This window comes from Dendropsophus ebraccatus, chromosome 1 (genome assembly GCF_027789765.1).
Source record: "Dendropsophus ebraccatus isolate aDenEbr1 chromosome 1, aDenEbr1.pat, whole genome shotgun sequence".
In the NCBI taxonomy this organism is placed as follows: Eukaryota; Metazoa; Chordata; class Amphibia; order Anura; family Hylidae; genus Dendropsophus; species Dendropsophus ebraccatus.
The window spans coordinates 166,594,612-166,612,980 of record NC_091454.1 but is presented as its reverse complement, the minus strand read 5'-3'; the positions used below and the strand labels follow the sequence as shown (position 1 = coordinate 166,612,980).

Below are 18,369 nucleotides of genomic sequence, written 5' to 3'. Positions count from 1 at the left end.
AAACCTGTGGGAGAAAGTATGGAAGTCATATCCCTGCATTGGAAAGGAACCCCACGCGTATCGCTCTCCACCAGAGCTTCATCAGGAATCAACAAAGCTCCTGACGAAGCTCTAGTGGGGAATGATACGCGTGGGGTTCCTTTCCACTCCAGGGATACGACTTCCACACTGTCTCCCACAGATTTTATTGCCACACTTACAGATACCTAGGTATCAGGGCTCACATAAGGACTTTCAGGGAGATGGAGATTTAACTCTTGCCCAGTGAGTGGGGCAGACTCTGTTTCAGAGCCTGCCAAGATTTTTCTGCTTTTTGCACTTTGTTTCTATGTTTTGTATTGTATTGTCTGATCACCCTGCTATTGATGTTATAATAATGTTTTTTATTGAAATTCATTGTGGTGTGCAGCCTTTATGACACGTAGCTTTTCTTCTTTTTTTTTGTATAACGCTCCAATATGCGTCATTATGTTTCTAGGGGAGAGGGGCTTATCCTCCTTTATACCCTGGGTCATGTCTTTTCTCACTTCTCATGACTAATGGTGCGTTTACACAGAGAGATTTATCTGACAGATTTTTAAAGCCAAGGCCAGGAATGGATCTGAAAAGAAGAGAAATCTCAGGCTTTCCTTTATGACCTGTTCTCTGTTTATAGTCTGTTCCTGGCTTTTGCTTCAAAAATCTGTCAGATAAATCTCTCTGTGTAAACGTACCATTAGGGTGCTGAACCAGAAACGTCTTGGTGTAGACAGGGACCACTGTGATGTAAGCCACATCAAGTGCTAATTCCTCTCTTGCCTGCCAAGTTACCTGCTGAACTGTGAAGATGTTTGATCAGGCACTGCAATCTCCAGTGAGTGGTGAGCTGGCTGATACCTTGCTTATTGAACATGGACTTATGGACTTCTACCAGCCGTGCTTCAGCTCTGGTGTATACATGGACAAATAGCCCTTATCATTTGATGAGACCTAGTGTTGTGGTTTGCATTTGTTAAATAACTGTCCCCAGGACGTATTTACACACTGCTTTCAGTTTATGCGATGGTGGCTCCTCAACAATTGCAAGCTCAAGAGGACTTATGCTGGGTTTACACGGAACGATTATCCTGCGAATTTGCACGATCACGATCGAATTCGAACGATAATCGTACGTGTAAACGCAGCGAACGACGAGCGAGAAATCGTTCATTTTGATCTTTTAACTTGTTCTTAAATCGTCGTTCGCAAAAAATCCACCGATCGTTCGGTGTAAACAGTCGTTTACTGATTTTACCTATGTGCGAGATAGGCTTAAGTGATCGCAAAACGATCGGAAAACGAATTTTCTGTACGATATATCGTTCCATCTAAACGCTGATCGTTATAAAAGAAAAATCGTTACTTCGAAATCGTTAATCGTACGATTGGGCGAATTATCGCTCCGTGTAAACCCAGCATAAGGGTCCATTTACACAGAAATATTATCTGACAGATTATCTGCCAAAGATTTAAAGCCAAAGCTAGGAACGGATTTAAAAAGAGGAAAAACCTAAGGCTTTCTTTTATGACCTGATCTCTGTTTATAGTCTGTTTCTGGCTTTGGCTTCAAATCTTTCTGTGTAAATGGACCCTTAGCTGCAGTGGCTTTTGCCCCAGGTGAATCTATGGATTTAATGAATCTTAAAGGGGTTGTCCAGTGAAAAAAATAAATTTCAAATTAACTGGGGTCCGAATGTTATATAGATTTGTAGTTTACTTCTATTTAGAAATCTCAAGGTTTCCCATACTTATAAGCTGCTGTATGTCCTGAAGGAAGTATTGTTTTATTTACATTCAGAAACAGTGCTCTCTGCTGCTACCTCTGTCCATGTCAGGAACTGTCCAGAGCAGCAGCAAATCCCCATAGAAAACCTCTCCTGCTCAGGACAGTTCCTGTATTAGGGCGGGTTCACACTACGGAATTCTCGCGGACAATGTCTGCGGAATTCCGTCAGCTGTCCGCCCGCACGGGCACGCGCTTTTCCGCCGGCTCCATAGACACCATTCTATGGCCCGGCGTATTCCGCGATCCGCTGAAAGAAGTGACATGACACTTCTTTCAGCGTATAGCGGAATACGCCGGCCCATAGAATGGTGTCTATGGGGCCGGCAGAAAGGCGCCCAGATGTGCGGGCGGAGAGCTGACGGAATTCCGCGGACATTGTCCACGAGAATTCCGTAGTGTGAACCCACCCTTAGTCAGAAATGTTAGCAGAGAGCACCGTGTCTGAATGTAAATAAAACAACACTTCCTGCAGGACATACAGCAGCTGGTAAGTATGGAGAGACTTTAGATTTTTAAATAGAAGTAAATTACAAATCTATATAACTTTCTGGCCCCAGTTGATTTGAAAGAATTTTTTTTCCGCTGGATAACCCTTTTAAGTTCAGGTCTGACATGAGAAGAAATGGAAGACTTTCCATCTGAGAGACATGTTTGATTACAAAAAAGACCAAGTGTAATAGTGAGGCAGACCTTTGACTCCAAAATCAATTTTAAAGAAAAAACGTGGACCTACAAAATGCACACCAGAATATGTCCAAAGCCATGTAAGTTTGTTGCCATGTTGACATGTCCGATAATCAAACAGATGCAGAAGCTTTGATTCCCAAAAATTATTATTATAAAAAGAAAAAAAAAATGTGAAAAAACCTAGGCAACCAAAAAAAGCCAAAGGAGACACAGAGGCGGCAGTAAACACAAAAACCACCATGGAAAACAGGAGCCCCAGAACCCACACCAAAAGGAGCTAACTAGTGTGTTAAACCTGTCATCACAGACTCTGAGTAATGAACATTTAGGCTAGATTCACACAGAACAGATCTGCGGGGTCGTGCACTAATTGGCTGGGAGCCGCAGATGCAGCTGGAGCGTGGAGCAGGTAAAGTATGCTCCGGGCAGGGGTGGGTTAAGGGGGCCGGCATTTACATACTCGCAGCAGGATTGTCATCCGGGATTGTAGTCTTATTGAAAATGGCAGTGAAGAGACCTGAGCGGATTTCGCTTCAAATTCGCAGAGTGAAATTTAATATATAATTTTATATTATTTGATGGCTTTTAAAAACATAAAACCTTTTACAGAAAAAAGCGTTCCTTAAAATTGCTCTATTACCATGCTTAAAATGCTTTTATACTTTGGTCTATGGGGCTGATTGAGGTGTCACTTTTTGCGCCATGATGTGTTCTTTCTATTGGTACCTTGATTGCGTACAGTATATGCGACTTTTTGATCTCTTTTTATTACATTTTTCTGGATTTGATGCGACCAAAAATGAGCAATTTTTGAACCTTGGCGGGTCTTTGTGCGTATGACGATCACCGTGCGAGATCAGGAATGGGATAAATTAATACCAAACATGTTTGTTTATTTATTTATTTATTTTTATTTATAAAATGGGAAAAGGGGGGTGATTGAGACTTTTATTAGGGGAGGGGGGTTTGTATTAATGAAAACACTTTTTTGCTTTTTTAACTTACACAGTAATTAGAAGTCCCACTGGGGGACTTCTAATGCAACTACACTGATCTCCCATTGCTCCCACTGCTCTATTGCTTTGGCCTGCTGCAGACCAATGCTATAGAATACAGCTGTCATGTTTGCAGTGGTCTTAATTAGCTAATAGCTGCGCGTCCCCCTCTAAACTCCCCTTGCGGACGTATGACATACCCTTATGTCATACATCCTCAAGAGGTTAATGAAATGAGGGGAAAAAGCGCCAGAAATGCAGATTTTTTGTTACACTATATATAAAAAAATAAATAAAAGTGATTAAAATGTCCGATCCACACAAATATGGTACTTATAAAAACTAGTGATCATGGCGCAAAAAATGACACCCCACACAGCCCTGTTGGTGAAAAATTGAAATTGTTATAGGAGTTACAATAGGGCCATTTTGCTAATAATTAATTGCAAAAAAAATTTATTTCATTAAAAAACACATTAGAAAATCTGTGTAAACTTGCATATCGTTGTGTTCAAACTGACCTACAGAATAACGATATAATGTCACTTTAACCGTAAAGTGCATTATGTAGACTTTTTTTTTCTAATTTCACTAATTTATATTTTCATAAATGATATTTTGGGCGTTCCGTCATACATGTTATGATAGAATGAAAGATGCCATTACAAAGTACACTTGTTCCTGAAAAAAACAGGCCCCTACATGGCCCTGTAGATTAAAAAATAAAAGTGCTAGAGCTCTTAGAAGAGGAGGAGGAAAACATGAAAATGCTAAATTAAAAATGTGCGCGATCATATGGGTAATGGGTGTCTCTGGTACTGTGATAGAGCCCACCATTCCTGTATAGGTAAGGGGGATGCACAGGGCCAGGACACATGGGGTTAATGTGTCTGGTTTGCTGTGCGTTGCTCCTGCACCTTACTCTCTCCCCCCCCCCTCTTTCTAATGATACCTTAAGTTTTACAGGTGAGGGAAGCAAGGTGATCCTGAGGCAGCGTCCGGATTGGACAACGCGGGCCTTCTTAAATGGGATAAATTTCTACAGTCTTCCTCTGCTCATTGGGAGTGAAGACACCAGCCTCCCCTTTGTCGCTGTGTGTTTATAAGCGGGGTGTATGTGGGGGAGGTGGTGGAGTTGGGGTTAGTTGCCCAGTGAACGGGCCTTTCTTTTGGTTAACTACTTTTGGGTGAACTAGGGTCTATTGAGTGTTGTTTTATGAAAGTAAAATTTTACCACAACAATCTGAAGTCTGTCTTTATTTTAATGAGAAATTTGGGGTCTGGTTTAAAATTGTGTCTCTCTCACAAGGCACATATTTTTAACATGGTGGTGTAAGAATCATATTGGAGGGTAATGACAAATGAAGCAGTTCCTGATAAGCAACAAAAAATTCACAGCATATGCATTAGGTTTGCAAATTTAAATCTCTGATGGTTAGTCAATAAAATGCTTGTTTAGGGAGCATCATAACCACCCCTCCACCCTCCTTTCAGCCCCTCTAACATAACGTCCCATGTAAAGAACATCATTCCCCTCCCCTCAGCCTCTTCCTACATACAGTCACCTGTAAAGTACATCACTCCCCTCTTTCGTATTCCTCCAACATACAGTACCATGTAAATAAGGCTATGCCCACAGTATACATTGGAAACCTGTCTACAAAGCTTACCTGTATTTACTGTAGCGTATAGAGTATAGTTACTGCCCCTTTCTTAAGTGAAATTGTCAAAAAAAACCCTTGCTTTATTTAAGGTTCTCCGCACCATCCACAAGCTTAGATGCTGCACATTCCACATGTATATACGTGTATAACACTTGTCTGTGTCTTCTTTCTGCTCTAAAATGACTTCATTTCATTGGTGGACAGTGGTACCTAAACTGGGCAAGCCCTGGCTAGGTAATGCTCTCCACTACCAAAATGAGGCAAGGGTAACCTGGGGTGGTGGTGACATTATCACTTTTAAGCGACTCTGTACCCACAATCTGACCCCCCACAAAGCTTGTCCCTTTCGATAGCTGCTTTTAATCCAAGATCTGTCCTGGGGTCTGTTCGGCTGGTGATGCAGTTATTGTCCTAAAAAACAACTTTTCAACTTGCAGCCCTGTCGCAAATTGGCGTGGCCTCGAGTGTGTCTGCCCAAGCCTTGCACCGCCTCTCCATCCCTCCTCCCCGTCCTCTCATTGTTAGGAATTACCTGGGCAGGATTTTTCCTATTCATCACCTGTCTGAACACTGAATGTGCTGTATCGTTAAGGCACCTGTGTAGTGTTCACACAAGTGATGAATAGGAGAAAAGCTGCTCAGGGGCGTAACTAATGATGAGAAGGGCAGAGAGGAGGTACGGAGAGGCGGTGCAAGGCTTGCGCACACACACTCTAGGCCATGCCCATTTGACACAGGGCTGCAAGTTTAAAAAGCTGTTTTTTTCAGTACAATAACTGCATCACCTGCCAAACGGACCCCAGGACAGATTTTGGATTAAAAGCAGCGGTACAAGCGGTTTGTGGAGGTCAGATTATGGGTACAGAGTTGCTTTAAGCATGCATGAATTAGGATCATCATTCCAGAGTTTCCAGCTATAGGACATATTATACATAGTACTAATAAAGCTCATGTTAAAATGACACAGAAGAACAATGTATTTTGGCCAATTTACTTATGAATGTTCCTAATTGAAATTTTTTTTTTCCGTTTGTGGTCTTTTTAAGTGTTACTGTCATTTTTTTTCCAATGCCAGTAACATCGTAAAAAGCAAAGCTTGTATGTACATACAGTAAGTGTATTTCTATTTTCTAAATTCTGAATATGTATTGGCTTTGTATACAGTGTTTACAGTCAACTTTAGTTACTAACTGGACTGTGACAGAAGAACTTAAAATTAAGAATAACATCCAGATGTAATATAATAGATTTATACTATAAAAAAATAACTTATACTTACTTTCCTAATTACCTGACACATTCCTCATGATGCAGCCTGGTCTAGGGCAAGAGGCCTGATTCAGCATGCAGGAAGTGGGCATTCTGCCAATCACTGGGTGAGGAGGGTCCCTGCTACTGCCAGTGAATGGCTGAACAGGCACTTCCTGCAGTTGAAGACTAAAGTAGGAGGGGCTGCTTGGCCAGGACCAGCACTGTCAGGATCAATGTGTCAGGGGGATGGGGCAGGGGAGCGTAATCCTATATTATCCTGCCCAGGCCTGAAGCGCACATTACATTTTGCCAGACAACCCCTTTAGAGATGGTTTATTAAGTTTGGAGGTTTTAGCAATGCATCTTAGCAAGCAGCACCAGTATATAGATGCAATGGCTGATTATGGTGGCGTGTATTATGGTAATGGGGAATGTACAAAAGCTGCAAATTAACACTTTATGTTACTTACAAATAAATAAATATAGAGGCAAATATAGTTCTGCTACAATTTTAGTCCATCTATAAAGCTGATCATTTCAAATATATACAGCACATATAATTGAATCCCATTGGTCAGTTTGAAATCACATGACCAGTGGTATCCAGGCAACAGTGCTATTTGACAGTTGGCCGAATTTGACAGTTGGACTTGACCGGCGACGGTGGAGGACGTGTCTACGGACAGCGAACGAAAAGCGACTATGGAGGAAGAGAAGGAGGTTGTTGCGGGGAGGAAGAGAGTGGAGAAGAGGAAACATCTTTTGGACTCATCATCGGATGAGAAGGCTTCAATCAAGAAGGCCAAAAGGAGCGGAGGTAAGAGGAAGAGATCGGACCCAGGAGAGAAGACGTCTGACATCCAAGGGATGGACCCAGCGGAGTATGAAGACGTCATCACCCAGGGGAGAGGACCCAAGAAGAGGAGGACCAGAGACTGCTCAGAGGATGAGAAGAAGCCATCAATGAAGACCGACGTGCAGAAGAACAAAGACCTGCAGGAGGACCCAGGAGGCTCAGGTAAGAGGATAATATATCTGGTTATTATACAGAACTCTACATGTTTTAAACTCCACATATATTTTAATTTCCTTCTCTTCCTAATTGAAGATATAGGGGGAGAGTTATCAAAGGTTGTTTCCATAGCAACCAATCACAGCTCAGCTTTCAGCTCTGGTAAAGTGATATTGGTTGCTATGGGCAGTTTACACTAGTGGATATGTTACATCCTGGGTGATAAATCTGGGCCAAAGTCTTCATAACATTGTATACGGTCCAGGTTCAGCCCTGCTGAGATTTCCCCCATGTTATCTACAATGGTCCCAGCTGTTGCTTAGCAACACAATATAAACTGGCCCTTAGTTACATTAGCTGCACAGAAAGTGTATGGCCCAAACAGATAACAGGGATGTATTAGGCCATGTTCAAACAGAGTATTTCCATCAGTCCGTTGGTCAGTCTTTTTTTTTTTCTTTTCTTTTTTTAACCAAAACCAGGAGTGGAACTGACAAAATTAGATAGGAAAGATTTGCACAGTTTCTGTTTGTTCAACCCACTCCTGGTTTTCGTTGAAAAAAAAAGACTGACCAAAAACTGATGGAAACACTATGGGGGAGATTTATCAAAGGGTGTAAAATTTAGACTGGTGCAAACTGGCCACAGTAACCAATCACAGCTCAGCTTTCCTTTCACCAGAGCTGGAAGCTGAGCTGTGATTGGTTGCTATGGGCAGTTTGCACCAGTCTAAATTTTACACCCTTTGATAAATCTCCCCCATGTGTGAACATAACTGAACTGTGCAAATCTTCACTTCTGATTTTGGTTACAAATACTGACCAAATGTGTGAACATAGCTATACACTATTTTCTATCTATATGATTAGTCCCCGTGGTGACATCTGGATGCTGGTTAGTTGGAGTAAAACCATGTTTGTGCTCTGAATTGCCCCTTACCACAATGTTTTTTTTATTAAAGGGGTTGTCCAGCGAAACAAATCAGTTTCAAATCAGCTGCTATCAAAAAGTTATAAAGATTTGTAATTTACTTGTATTTAAAAAGCTCAAGTCTTCCCATACTTATCAGCTGCTGTATGTCCTGCAGGAAATGGTGTTTTCTTTTTAGTCTGACACAGTGCTCTCTGCTGACATCTCTGTCCGAGACAGGAACTCTCCAGAGCAGGAAAGGTTTTCTATGGGAATTTGCAGTTTCTCTGGACAGTTCCTTTCTCGGACAGAGGTGTCAGCAGAGAGCACTGTGTCAAACTGAAGAGAAAACACCACTTCCTGCAGGACATCCAGCAGCTGATAAGTATTGGAAAACTACAAATCTTCATAACTTTCTTAAACCAGTTGATTTGAAAGAAAAATATTTTCTTAAGGTTGTGAGCAAATCCTGAAAGTGTTAAGTTTAAGGTTACATGATGGCACCATGGAGCTCTAGCCAAAAAGAAATGTTCACTGTTGTGGAGGTTTCCTTCATGAGCATTACAGATGCTTCTTAGTACCATTAGTTATAGTGTTATTGCTCAGTCTCTGGCATTTCATAGAGATGAATGAGAGTGAGGCAAGGGGTGAGGGTTCACTGAAAGTTCATAGACTGTATGGGGAGATTTATCATCCTTGTGGCTGACGAAGATGGGCTACTTTTTTTGCTGGTGCATGCAAGGTGCACAGAACCCCCTCCCCCCTCCCCCCCCCCCCCCCCGCACACCTCCACTTTAAATTTATTGATAAATGCCCCACATATGTGTAATTGAGTGCAGCAGAAACAAATAAATAAATATATATATATATATATATATATATATATATATATATATATATATATATATATATATTGTGTTTGGAGCAGAGCTGTGTGTACTGTATATTTACTGTGTGTGCAGTAATGCAGTGCAAATTGCAGAGTTGTGTGTATCTACTGTTCATGAGGAAGTGGTATATGGAGTGAAAGGGTCCAGTCACACATATAGGATCTGATTTTATGCTGCAGATGTCAATGTAAATGAATGACTGCACACAGCAGAAGTGCAGCTAAGGGCTCAAAGACCCTGGTGCAAAATTTCAGGTTGGGCGCCCTCCCCCAAGGATGGAAAAACTGCAACTCCCATCATGATCTGTCAGCAGGACATGATGGGAATTGTAGTTATGCACAGGGCCGATTCTGGGGTCTTTGCCGCCTGAGGCAAACCTCAGGCCGCCGCCCCCCTCACTGGCACTCGAACCACCACCACCCCCAACCAACCCACCCACTCGCGCCCCCACCTTCCTGGAACACCAAGGGGCCGCGGCCGCCGGCACTCTTCAAGGCCGATCTGCCCCTTTAAAAGCAGGGGGCTCCGCTACCACTAGCTGTTCTAACAAGTCCACTGAGCTTCTGGGACAGGTCACCTGATGCACGCCGGCCCCGTAAGCTCACAGCTCCAGCCCCGCACGCCGCACCTCTCTAGTCTCCTGCTCTGTGGCATACATGTAACAGCTGAACGCACAGGACCGCGGGAGAGGTGCGGCGCGAGGGGCTGGAGCTGTGAGCTTACGGGGCCGGCGTGCATCAGGTGACCTGTCCCGGAAGCTCAATGGACTGGTTAGAACAGCTAGTGGTAGCGGAGCCCCCTGCTTTTAAAGGGGCAGATCCGACTTGAAGAGCTCCGGCGGCCCCTGGGTGTTCCAGGGAGGTGGGGCCGGTAGTGTATGTTCCGGAGGGGTCCGGCAGGCGGCCCTAGAACTGATAATCTGGGCGGCCCAGCGGGCATTTGCCCGGTCCGCCAGATTATCAGTCGGGGCATGATTATGCCGCCCCCTGCAGGAAGCCACCTCATGGCAGAAGCGGGCCTGGTAATGCAACCTGAAGAACTACACGCTGCAATATTACATCTCCCACCATGTACTGTTAGCAGGGCATGATTGGGGTTGCAGTTCTCTACCCGGAGGCACAGCTACTTGGTAATGTCACCTCTCCAGGCTCCTGCTCTTCTGCTGTATATGTGATCTTGTATGTTTCATATAAGTGCAATACAGCTGCATTTCTGCTTCCAATTTATGTCTGGAAGATCTGGTCTTAATGAGGATCTAATGACATAAACTGATAGCATCATGGGGATCTAGCATAGAGATCTATTATAGAGATCTATCTCAGTTCATGTCATTAGACCCACAGTCAGGATGGGACCTGAAGCCATAAAGCACTCTCTGAAATGTAGTATTTAATAAAATACAAGTTAGGATGGCTATCAAAGTTACTGAAAAGGATATAGGTATTGATAAACTGCAAATAAAAAATCTTAACTAGATAGCCTTTTTAAGGTTTAAGATTTTTTATTTGCAGTTTATCAATCCATATATCCTTTTCAGTAACTTTAAGAACCATCCTAATTCTATTTAATTATATACTATATTTCTGTGTGACGGGTACACATTTGGACAGGTTCTAAGCTACTGAATAACCTAAAGTTGATACGAATATCTTTTTACTTTGTGTTATACGCTCTGAAATGTACTTATCTATATTATGCAGAAGAGAAACAGTTTAGTGACATCGCTACTTATTGGTTCCTAGATACACTGCTGTTGGTGGAATATTTGTACATAGGGAATCATGAATGATTTTAAGCACACATGAGCTATGGTTGCTGACAGTGTTAGCTGTTAGGGCGACATGGAAAAATGCTCTTAAGGTATGTTGACACTGAGCAAAATTGGCGGAATTCCGTGGCAGAGCTCTCCACAGCAGAATCCAATTTGCCTTGCGCGCCTCCGCTTCCGCCCCTCTCCGTTTAAAGAATTGACATGTCAATTCTTTGAGCGGAGAAGGTTGGAAGCTGAGGCGTGCACACCCTCCCATAGAGACACCATTTGACTCTGAGGCAGATGGGATTCCGTGGCAAAATTCAGCTGAATTTGCTCAGTGTGAACACACCCTTTTCCTATGATACACAGTCTCAAAGGGCTACTGAGGTTTTGAGGGTTGTTATGCCTCCTTGTTCTTGCTTCCATTCCTGACCCTGCTTGATTGAAAGTCAGCTGGAAGCAAGGCCCTTACTGTCAGTCAAGCAGGAATAAAAAGTAGACGAGAAGTTAGGAGATATTTCAGTCCTTTGCACTCTAGAAGCTTGGGAAAGCCTGATATGTTGACACTTTTTGCTTAAGACTGGGTTCACACTACGGAACCCTGGCGGAGAATTTCCCACAAATTCCGTAGCTTGTACCCATTCACGGATGCGCGTCTCTCTACCCGTGCCATAGACATCATTCTATGCACGGGCGGATTCCACATTCCGCCGGAAGAACTGACATGTCAATTCTTTCGGCGGATAGCGGAATTGAGCCGCCCATAGAACGGTGTCCATGGAGACGGGTACGAGCTACGGAATCCGGCGGAAATTCTCCACTCCGGCTCCGTAGTGTGAACCCACCCTAAGAGTAAAAGCATTTCTGGAAGTACAGATGGATATACTGTACAAAAGGTATCATGTATCTCCTTTGTTATCTAAGGCTATGTTCACATACAGTCTTTTTCCTCAGTATTTTGGTCAGGATTTTGCAACAAAACCCGGGAATGAATTGAAAACACAGAAAGGCTACGTTTACACACTGTTGAAATTGAATGGATGTCCGTCATTTAATGGCAAACGACAGCAAATAACAACCGTTAAAATAATGGTAATTATTTCGCATTAAATGGCGGACATCCACTATATTTCAGCAGTGTGTGAACATAGCCTTTCTCTGTTTTTTATTCACTCCTGGTTTTGGTTAAAAAAACTGACCAAAATACTGAGCAAAAAAACTGTGACAGCAGATAAGTGAAACTGAATTCACAGCAGATTAGAACCTGAATTGTACATACCAGATTCACTTTAAGATAAACAGGATCTGACGTTAACTAATAACTGTCCTCTTAAAGCAAATGTACCATCAGGTACATTCGCTTTAACATGACCCACGGATAGATCGGCGCACGGTTCCCGTGTACGGCACCTTTCTATCCACGGGTACCAGCCGGGGCTGAAGCATTGGAGGTTGGCTGGGCCGCCCCCAGTGGGAGGAATCCCCTGCCCCTTTATGACGCAGGTCCATTGATTCTAACGGAGCCGCGTCATAAAGGGGCGAGGGTTTCCTTCCACAGGGGGAGGCCCGGCCCGCCTTCAGTGCTTCAGCCCCGGCTCGGTACCCGTGGATAGAAAGGCACCGTACACGGGAGTCGGCCCGCGGTTCAAAAAAAGGATTGCGGCACCAGCTTCCCTGCACCGGTGCCGATCTATCCGTGAGTCATGTTAAAGTGAATGTACCTGAAGGTGCATTCGCTTTAAACCCTTGACCACCAAAACTACTGACATTGACTCCACTTTCTTAGTCCACCAAGGAAATATTAATTATTATGCTAGTGAGCATGACATCTGGTATAAAATGAAGTATAAAAACTGCAAAATTTACCCTTAACACCTGTGTAGAGACGTCATGATGCAAAAAGGGGGTGACATTGTCACTTTAAGTTATAAAGAAGTTATCTCCACAGATAAATAAACACACTGACATATACATATATACCCACAGATACATACACACACTGACACATACATATCTATCCACAGATACATACACACACTGACATATACGTATATAAACCCACAGATACATACACACACTGACATATACATATATACCCACAAATACATACACACTGACATATACATATATACCCACAGATACATACATACACTCACATATACATATATACCCACTAATACATACACTGACAAACACACATAGCCACAGCACTTACAGCTCCCAGGCTTCCCCCTCCTCCTCCTGTAGTCCGGCTGAAAGTATTGAGGACCTTTAGGTCATGTGATAAGGTCCTTCATTACTCTATCTCTGTGTGTGCGTGACCTAGCAGGTCCTGCTCTTCTGTGCCTCTTCTGATCTTCTGAACAGTATAGTGGCAGGTCCCTCTCCGGGTCCCGGGGGTGGGTGGTCAGTGGTCGCCTGCCCATGGCATACCTACCATGAAGGAAGAGCTGGCTTTCCCGGGCCCCCTTCCTGCAAGGGCCCCATAGCAGTCACCTTCCCTTCCTTCATGGTAGCAATGCCACTGATGTGTATAGATTGCCCATTTGGCTTTTGTGCCAGGTGCACAGAGACTGGACATAACAAATATGAATGTACACATTTTATTTCCCTTTGCTAGGATGCAGCGGTGTTCGGCCAACTGGCTCCAGCACAATCTCCAGTTCCATCAAGGAGAGACTACTGTTCCACCAGGTGCTGGGCCAGGGAAGTTTCGGGACGGTCATGATGGCAGAAGATACTGTGACCCATCACCAGTATGCAGTGAAGATGATCAGGAAGAGTTCCCTGCTGACCGAGAACGTAGCGGAGTACATGTTGGTGGAGAAGCGCGTGCTGCAACTGGCATCTGGAAGCCCCTTCCTCGTCCACGCAGCTTTTGCATTACAGACCAAGGTAGAATAGGGACTAATGTTAATAAATGTCACTGCTTCACATACAATACAGGGGCGGGAGACAAATCACAGGCCTCCACTATTAGTTGAAGCCAAATGATTTTTCCCCTGCAGGGACAACTACATTGTTTATTTCTTTAAATAGTTATATGTTTCATGTATAATAGTTTCCATTGCATTCCACTTTGGGAACATATCGGGGAGGGCGGCCATCTCATAACATAGATATGAAACCTATACCTATCATTAACTCATAGCAAATCCTGCCTATGATAAAACTGTACATTTAAATGGGTACTTCACGCAAAATCTTTTCCTTTGAAATTAACTGGTTTCAGAAAGTTAGATTTGTAATTTACCTCTAGTTAAAAATCTAAAGTCTTCCCATACTTATCAGCTGCTGTATGTCCTGCAGAAAGTGGTGTTTTCTTTTCAGTCTGACACAGTGCTCTCTGCTGACATCTCTGGCCAACACAGGAACTGTCCAGAGTGGGAGAGGTTTTCTATAGGGATTTGCTGCTGCTCTGGACAGTTTCTGTCTCGAACAGAGATGTCAGCAGAGAGCACCTCGCCAGACTGAAAAGAAAACACTACTTTCTGCAGGACATACAGCAGCTGATAAGCATGGGAAGACATTTTTAAATAGAGGTAAATTACAAATTTATATAACTTTCTGAAACCAGTTGATTTATATGAAAAAGATTTTCTCTGGAGTACTCCTTTAAAAGACATTCACCTAGTTTTTCAAAATTGTTCTTCACTAGTATATCAGGAGTTAGTGTAATAGCCAAGGTATCATCAATATACTTTATTTACAAATACTGCCTTCACATCACGTTCTATGCACATGCCATAAATATACATCAGAAAGGTTTGCCAATGTATATCACATGCATTGCCAGTGGGCCAACGGACTGAAATGACACAAACATAGTTTAATAACAGCTATTTTTTGTTCATTTCCTAAAAATATACTATATATAATATATAATGAAATGAAGTTTCTTGTAGGATTGAAGTTGGATCTTTACTCTTTTCTATTTAGTACTTGGAGGATGTTTTTTGCATCTGCATCATTGTATTCCGTCTGTATGTAATTCATTACCTAGGACCACTAGTGTGAAAAAAGATGATGTGACATGTTATACTTGCAGTTCATTGTAATCTCTCTGTGTACAATACATCTACTATGGTTGTATTATTTATTGTTATTGCCTTGTTGTATATGCTATTGTTAATATTTTGATACCTGACCGATGCTTTATCACAGTGATGCTGTAAATTGTGATCTGAATTATATTTATCATGTTTTTTAAGATTATGTACCAATAAAATTAAATTGTACTCCCGATGCATTGTGAATGTTGTTGTTATTTGTAGGTTCACAAACACTGGGGGAGATTTATCAAGCGGTCCTATAGTAAGACTGATCATTTATTTAAATGAAATCTGCTGCAGAAAATCAGCTGCAGATCCTGTAGGTGTGAACGCACCATAAAGGGGTTTTATGCATTCACCCTTACCGGATCCACAGCGGATTTCTCGCTGCCAATCAGGCAGCACTGATTGGCTGATGGGGAGTGAGGGAAGCCGGGAGCCTCACATGCAGCCGTGCCGCTGAGCAGGCAATGTATGCTCGGGGCCGGGGCTGCGGGCGGGGGACCTTAAAGGGGCTGGGTCCCATACACACAGCGGATCTGCTGCATGTATGGGACCAATTCAGCTTCACAGTACAGGATCCGCAGCGGGTGTCGCTGTGAATTTGCAGCGAGAAATCTGCTGTGGATCCGGTATGTGTGAACGTACCCTTAAAAGAGTTGTATGCATCATTTTATTTCCAGGTAGTGCATTTATTCATAATATCTAATAGGGCTTTTATTGAGTGTGTTTAGTTAAAGCTTCGTCCATGCCATGTCCCAATGTCACTTTATATATTAAGGGTATGTGCTAACTACGGAATTTGGGTGGAAATTTCAAGGGGAGTCCGCACGGCAGTCTCTGCTTGAAAGCGACTCTGTACCCACAATCTGACCCTCAAACCACTTGTACCTTCGGATAGCTGCTTTTAATCCAAGATCTGTCCTGCGGTCCGTTTGGCAGGTAATGCGGTTATTGTCCTAAAAAACAACTTTTAAACTTGTAGCCCGTGCCAAACAGGAGTATCTGTGCCCTAACTTTGCACCACCCCTCCGTCCCTCCTCCCCACCCTCTTCATCATTAGGAATGCCACTGGAACATTTTCTCCATGCTGAACATTGCACAGGTGCTTAACGATCCAGCCCATGTGCTGTGCTGAAACAGGTGGGGAATAGAAGGCAATCTGCCTGGAGCAATACTAATGATTAGGAGGGCGGGGAGGAGGGACGGAGGGGTGGTGCAAAGTTAGGGCACAGATACTCTTGTAGGGCACGGGGCTACAAGTTTAAAAGTAGTTTTTAAGACAATAACTGCATCACCTGCCGAACGGACCGCAGGACAGATCTTGGATTAAAAGCAGCTATCCGAAGGTACAAGTGGTTTGGGGGGGTCAGATTGTGGGTACAGAGTCGCTTGAAGTTTTGCCTGTCCCATAGACTCCATGATATTCTGAAGCTCAGTCTTCCATCCACTCAAAGAATTGACATGACCACTGTGCAGACTCCACCAAAATTCTGTAGTGTGCACATACTCTTATATAGAATATACACATTACATATCTGTACTGCGTATATATTTTACCTTTGTGTATTACATATGTTTGCATATGCTGTTCTTGTGGTTATTACATGTGTATATATATATATATATATATATATATATATATATATATATATATATATACACTGTACCTGTATGTATTATAGGTGGATATATTCTGTATCTCTGCATATTTATGCATATACTTGACTTCAGTATATACACATATATGTAATAGGTATGTTATATACCCATACATAATATATACGGCACAGTATATACACATATATGTGATACACACAGGTACAGTCCAGCATATACCCATATATAACATACTATAATATACTATATATTATATACATCATATACTAATACATACACCACACAGGGTATACATCTATGCATTTATATAGAACTCACTCAGTCCAGTATATACAAATATCACAGATATGGGACATTTCTGGGCTGTTTAGATTAAGTGCGCACTGTCTTAATGTTACTATTAGTAAATTCTTAGGCACTATATCTGTACCTATGTATACTGTGTAACATATTTTTATGATTTAATAACTACTATGTAACAGATGCATGTGCTACTTGGGCTGCAATACGAGAGCTGCGGGGACTTTCTACAACTTCTACTGACGAAGGGGCCCTTTACCATCAACCATGCCAGGTAATGTGTCAAGTAAAAGTCGGAGCTACATTGTATATACAGTATGTTAGATGATAACTAGATTGCAATGTGGGGGCCCTATTACACAGAGCAATAATCTGCCCAATCAGGCCGATTCGGCAGATTATCAATCCGTGTGATAAAGACAATGATCACCTGAAGAGCAGATTATTGGCTGATTGTTGTCTGTAACAACATGATTAAAAATGTCTGATTATAGTGTAAAAATAATAAAGATTGTACTTACCTATTCTCTCCCATTGTCCTGCAGCCTTTTGCCTGCGTTCCCTGATCACAGCTCACGCTTCTGGCCCCGTCTGTTTAGTGACCATCTACTCAGCCAATCACTGGCCAAGACTGGACAGTGCAGAGGCCAGTGATTGGCTGAGCAGCATGTCACTGAAGACAGAGGCAGAATCGTCATGCCGCTGGACCTCAAGATTGCTGCCAGAATAAAGGGGTAAAAAGACTGGTCTCGGCAGTGATGGACCGCTCAGCCGATCACTGGCTGCAGTGCTGTCCTGCGCCGTAAAAACAACGCAATATACTGTTATATGTGTGGGGTACTATAATAAGAAGGGTATTTTGGTTGTAAATTGTTAGTAAGGGGAATAAAATATTAGGAAAATGTTTCATAAAAAGAATGGGAAACTTTGGTAATTTCAGAGTAAAAGGAATAATACTTCTATGAGTTTCTTGTGTTGTGCTTGGGACTTTACACTAATCCATTTTCTTTTTTGCCAGATTCTACGCCGCCGAACTTGTATGCGGAATCCAGTTCCTGCACGCCAAGGGTGTCATCCACAGGTGACGACCCTTTTTTTAATTCCTATATGGCATTAATTTTAATTAACTATTTTTTTTATATTTTTTTATATAGACCATTATATGAGTAAAGATTAATGTCAGATGCCAGCTTCTAAGGGTAGAGACACATGTAGCAGTCACACTGGGGACACACAGTTTTGAGGGAATTTGTTGATTTTCAGGCTAATTGTTCATCCCAATTTAGTATTTGCTATGAAAATATATTTAGTTATTTTAAAGGGTTTGTCTGGTAAAGAAAAAGCTATTGTATAATAAACTATTAGAGAATGTCTATAAGGTCACTCTGGACCTTCATCTAAAAGCTACTGTAAAATGGAGGCTAACCATTTT

At 42.4% G+C, this 18,369-nt stretch overlaps 1 protein-coding gene across 4 annotated transcripts in view; it reads left to right on the top strand.

The window, feature by feature from the left end:
• Nucleotides 1–7,042: 7,042 nt before the first annotated feature.
• Nucleotides 7,043–18,369, top strand: part of LOC138779683 (protein kinase C delta type-like) — a 21,907-nt gene continuing 10,580 nt past the window's right edge. For all 4 annotated transcript variants that reach the window (XR_011361140.1, XR_011361137.1, XR_011361139.1 and 1 more), the window contains exons 1-4: nt 7,043–7,419; nt 13,586–13,860; nt 17,120–17,211; nt 17,956–18,018. Coding sequence is in view for 1 of the 4 variants with exons in the window: in XM_069956620.1 (XP_069812721.1) it covers nt 7,104–7,419; nt 13,586–13,860; nt 17,120–17,211; nt 17,956–18,018 (746 nt within the window). In the remaining 3 variants the exon portion in view is untranslated. The remainder of the gene's footprint in view (nt 7,420–13,585; nt 13,861–17,119; nt 17,212–17,955; nt 18,019–18,369) is intronic.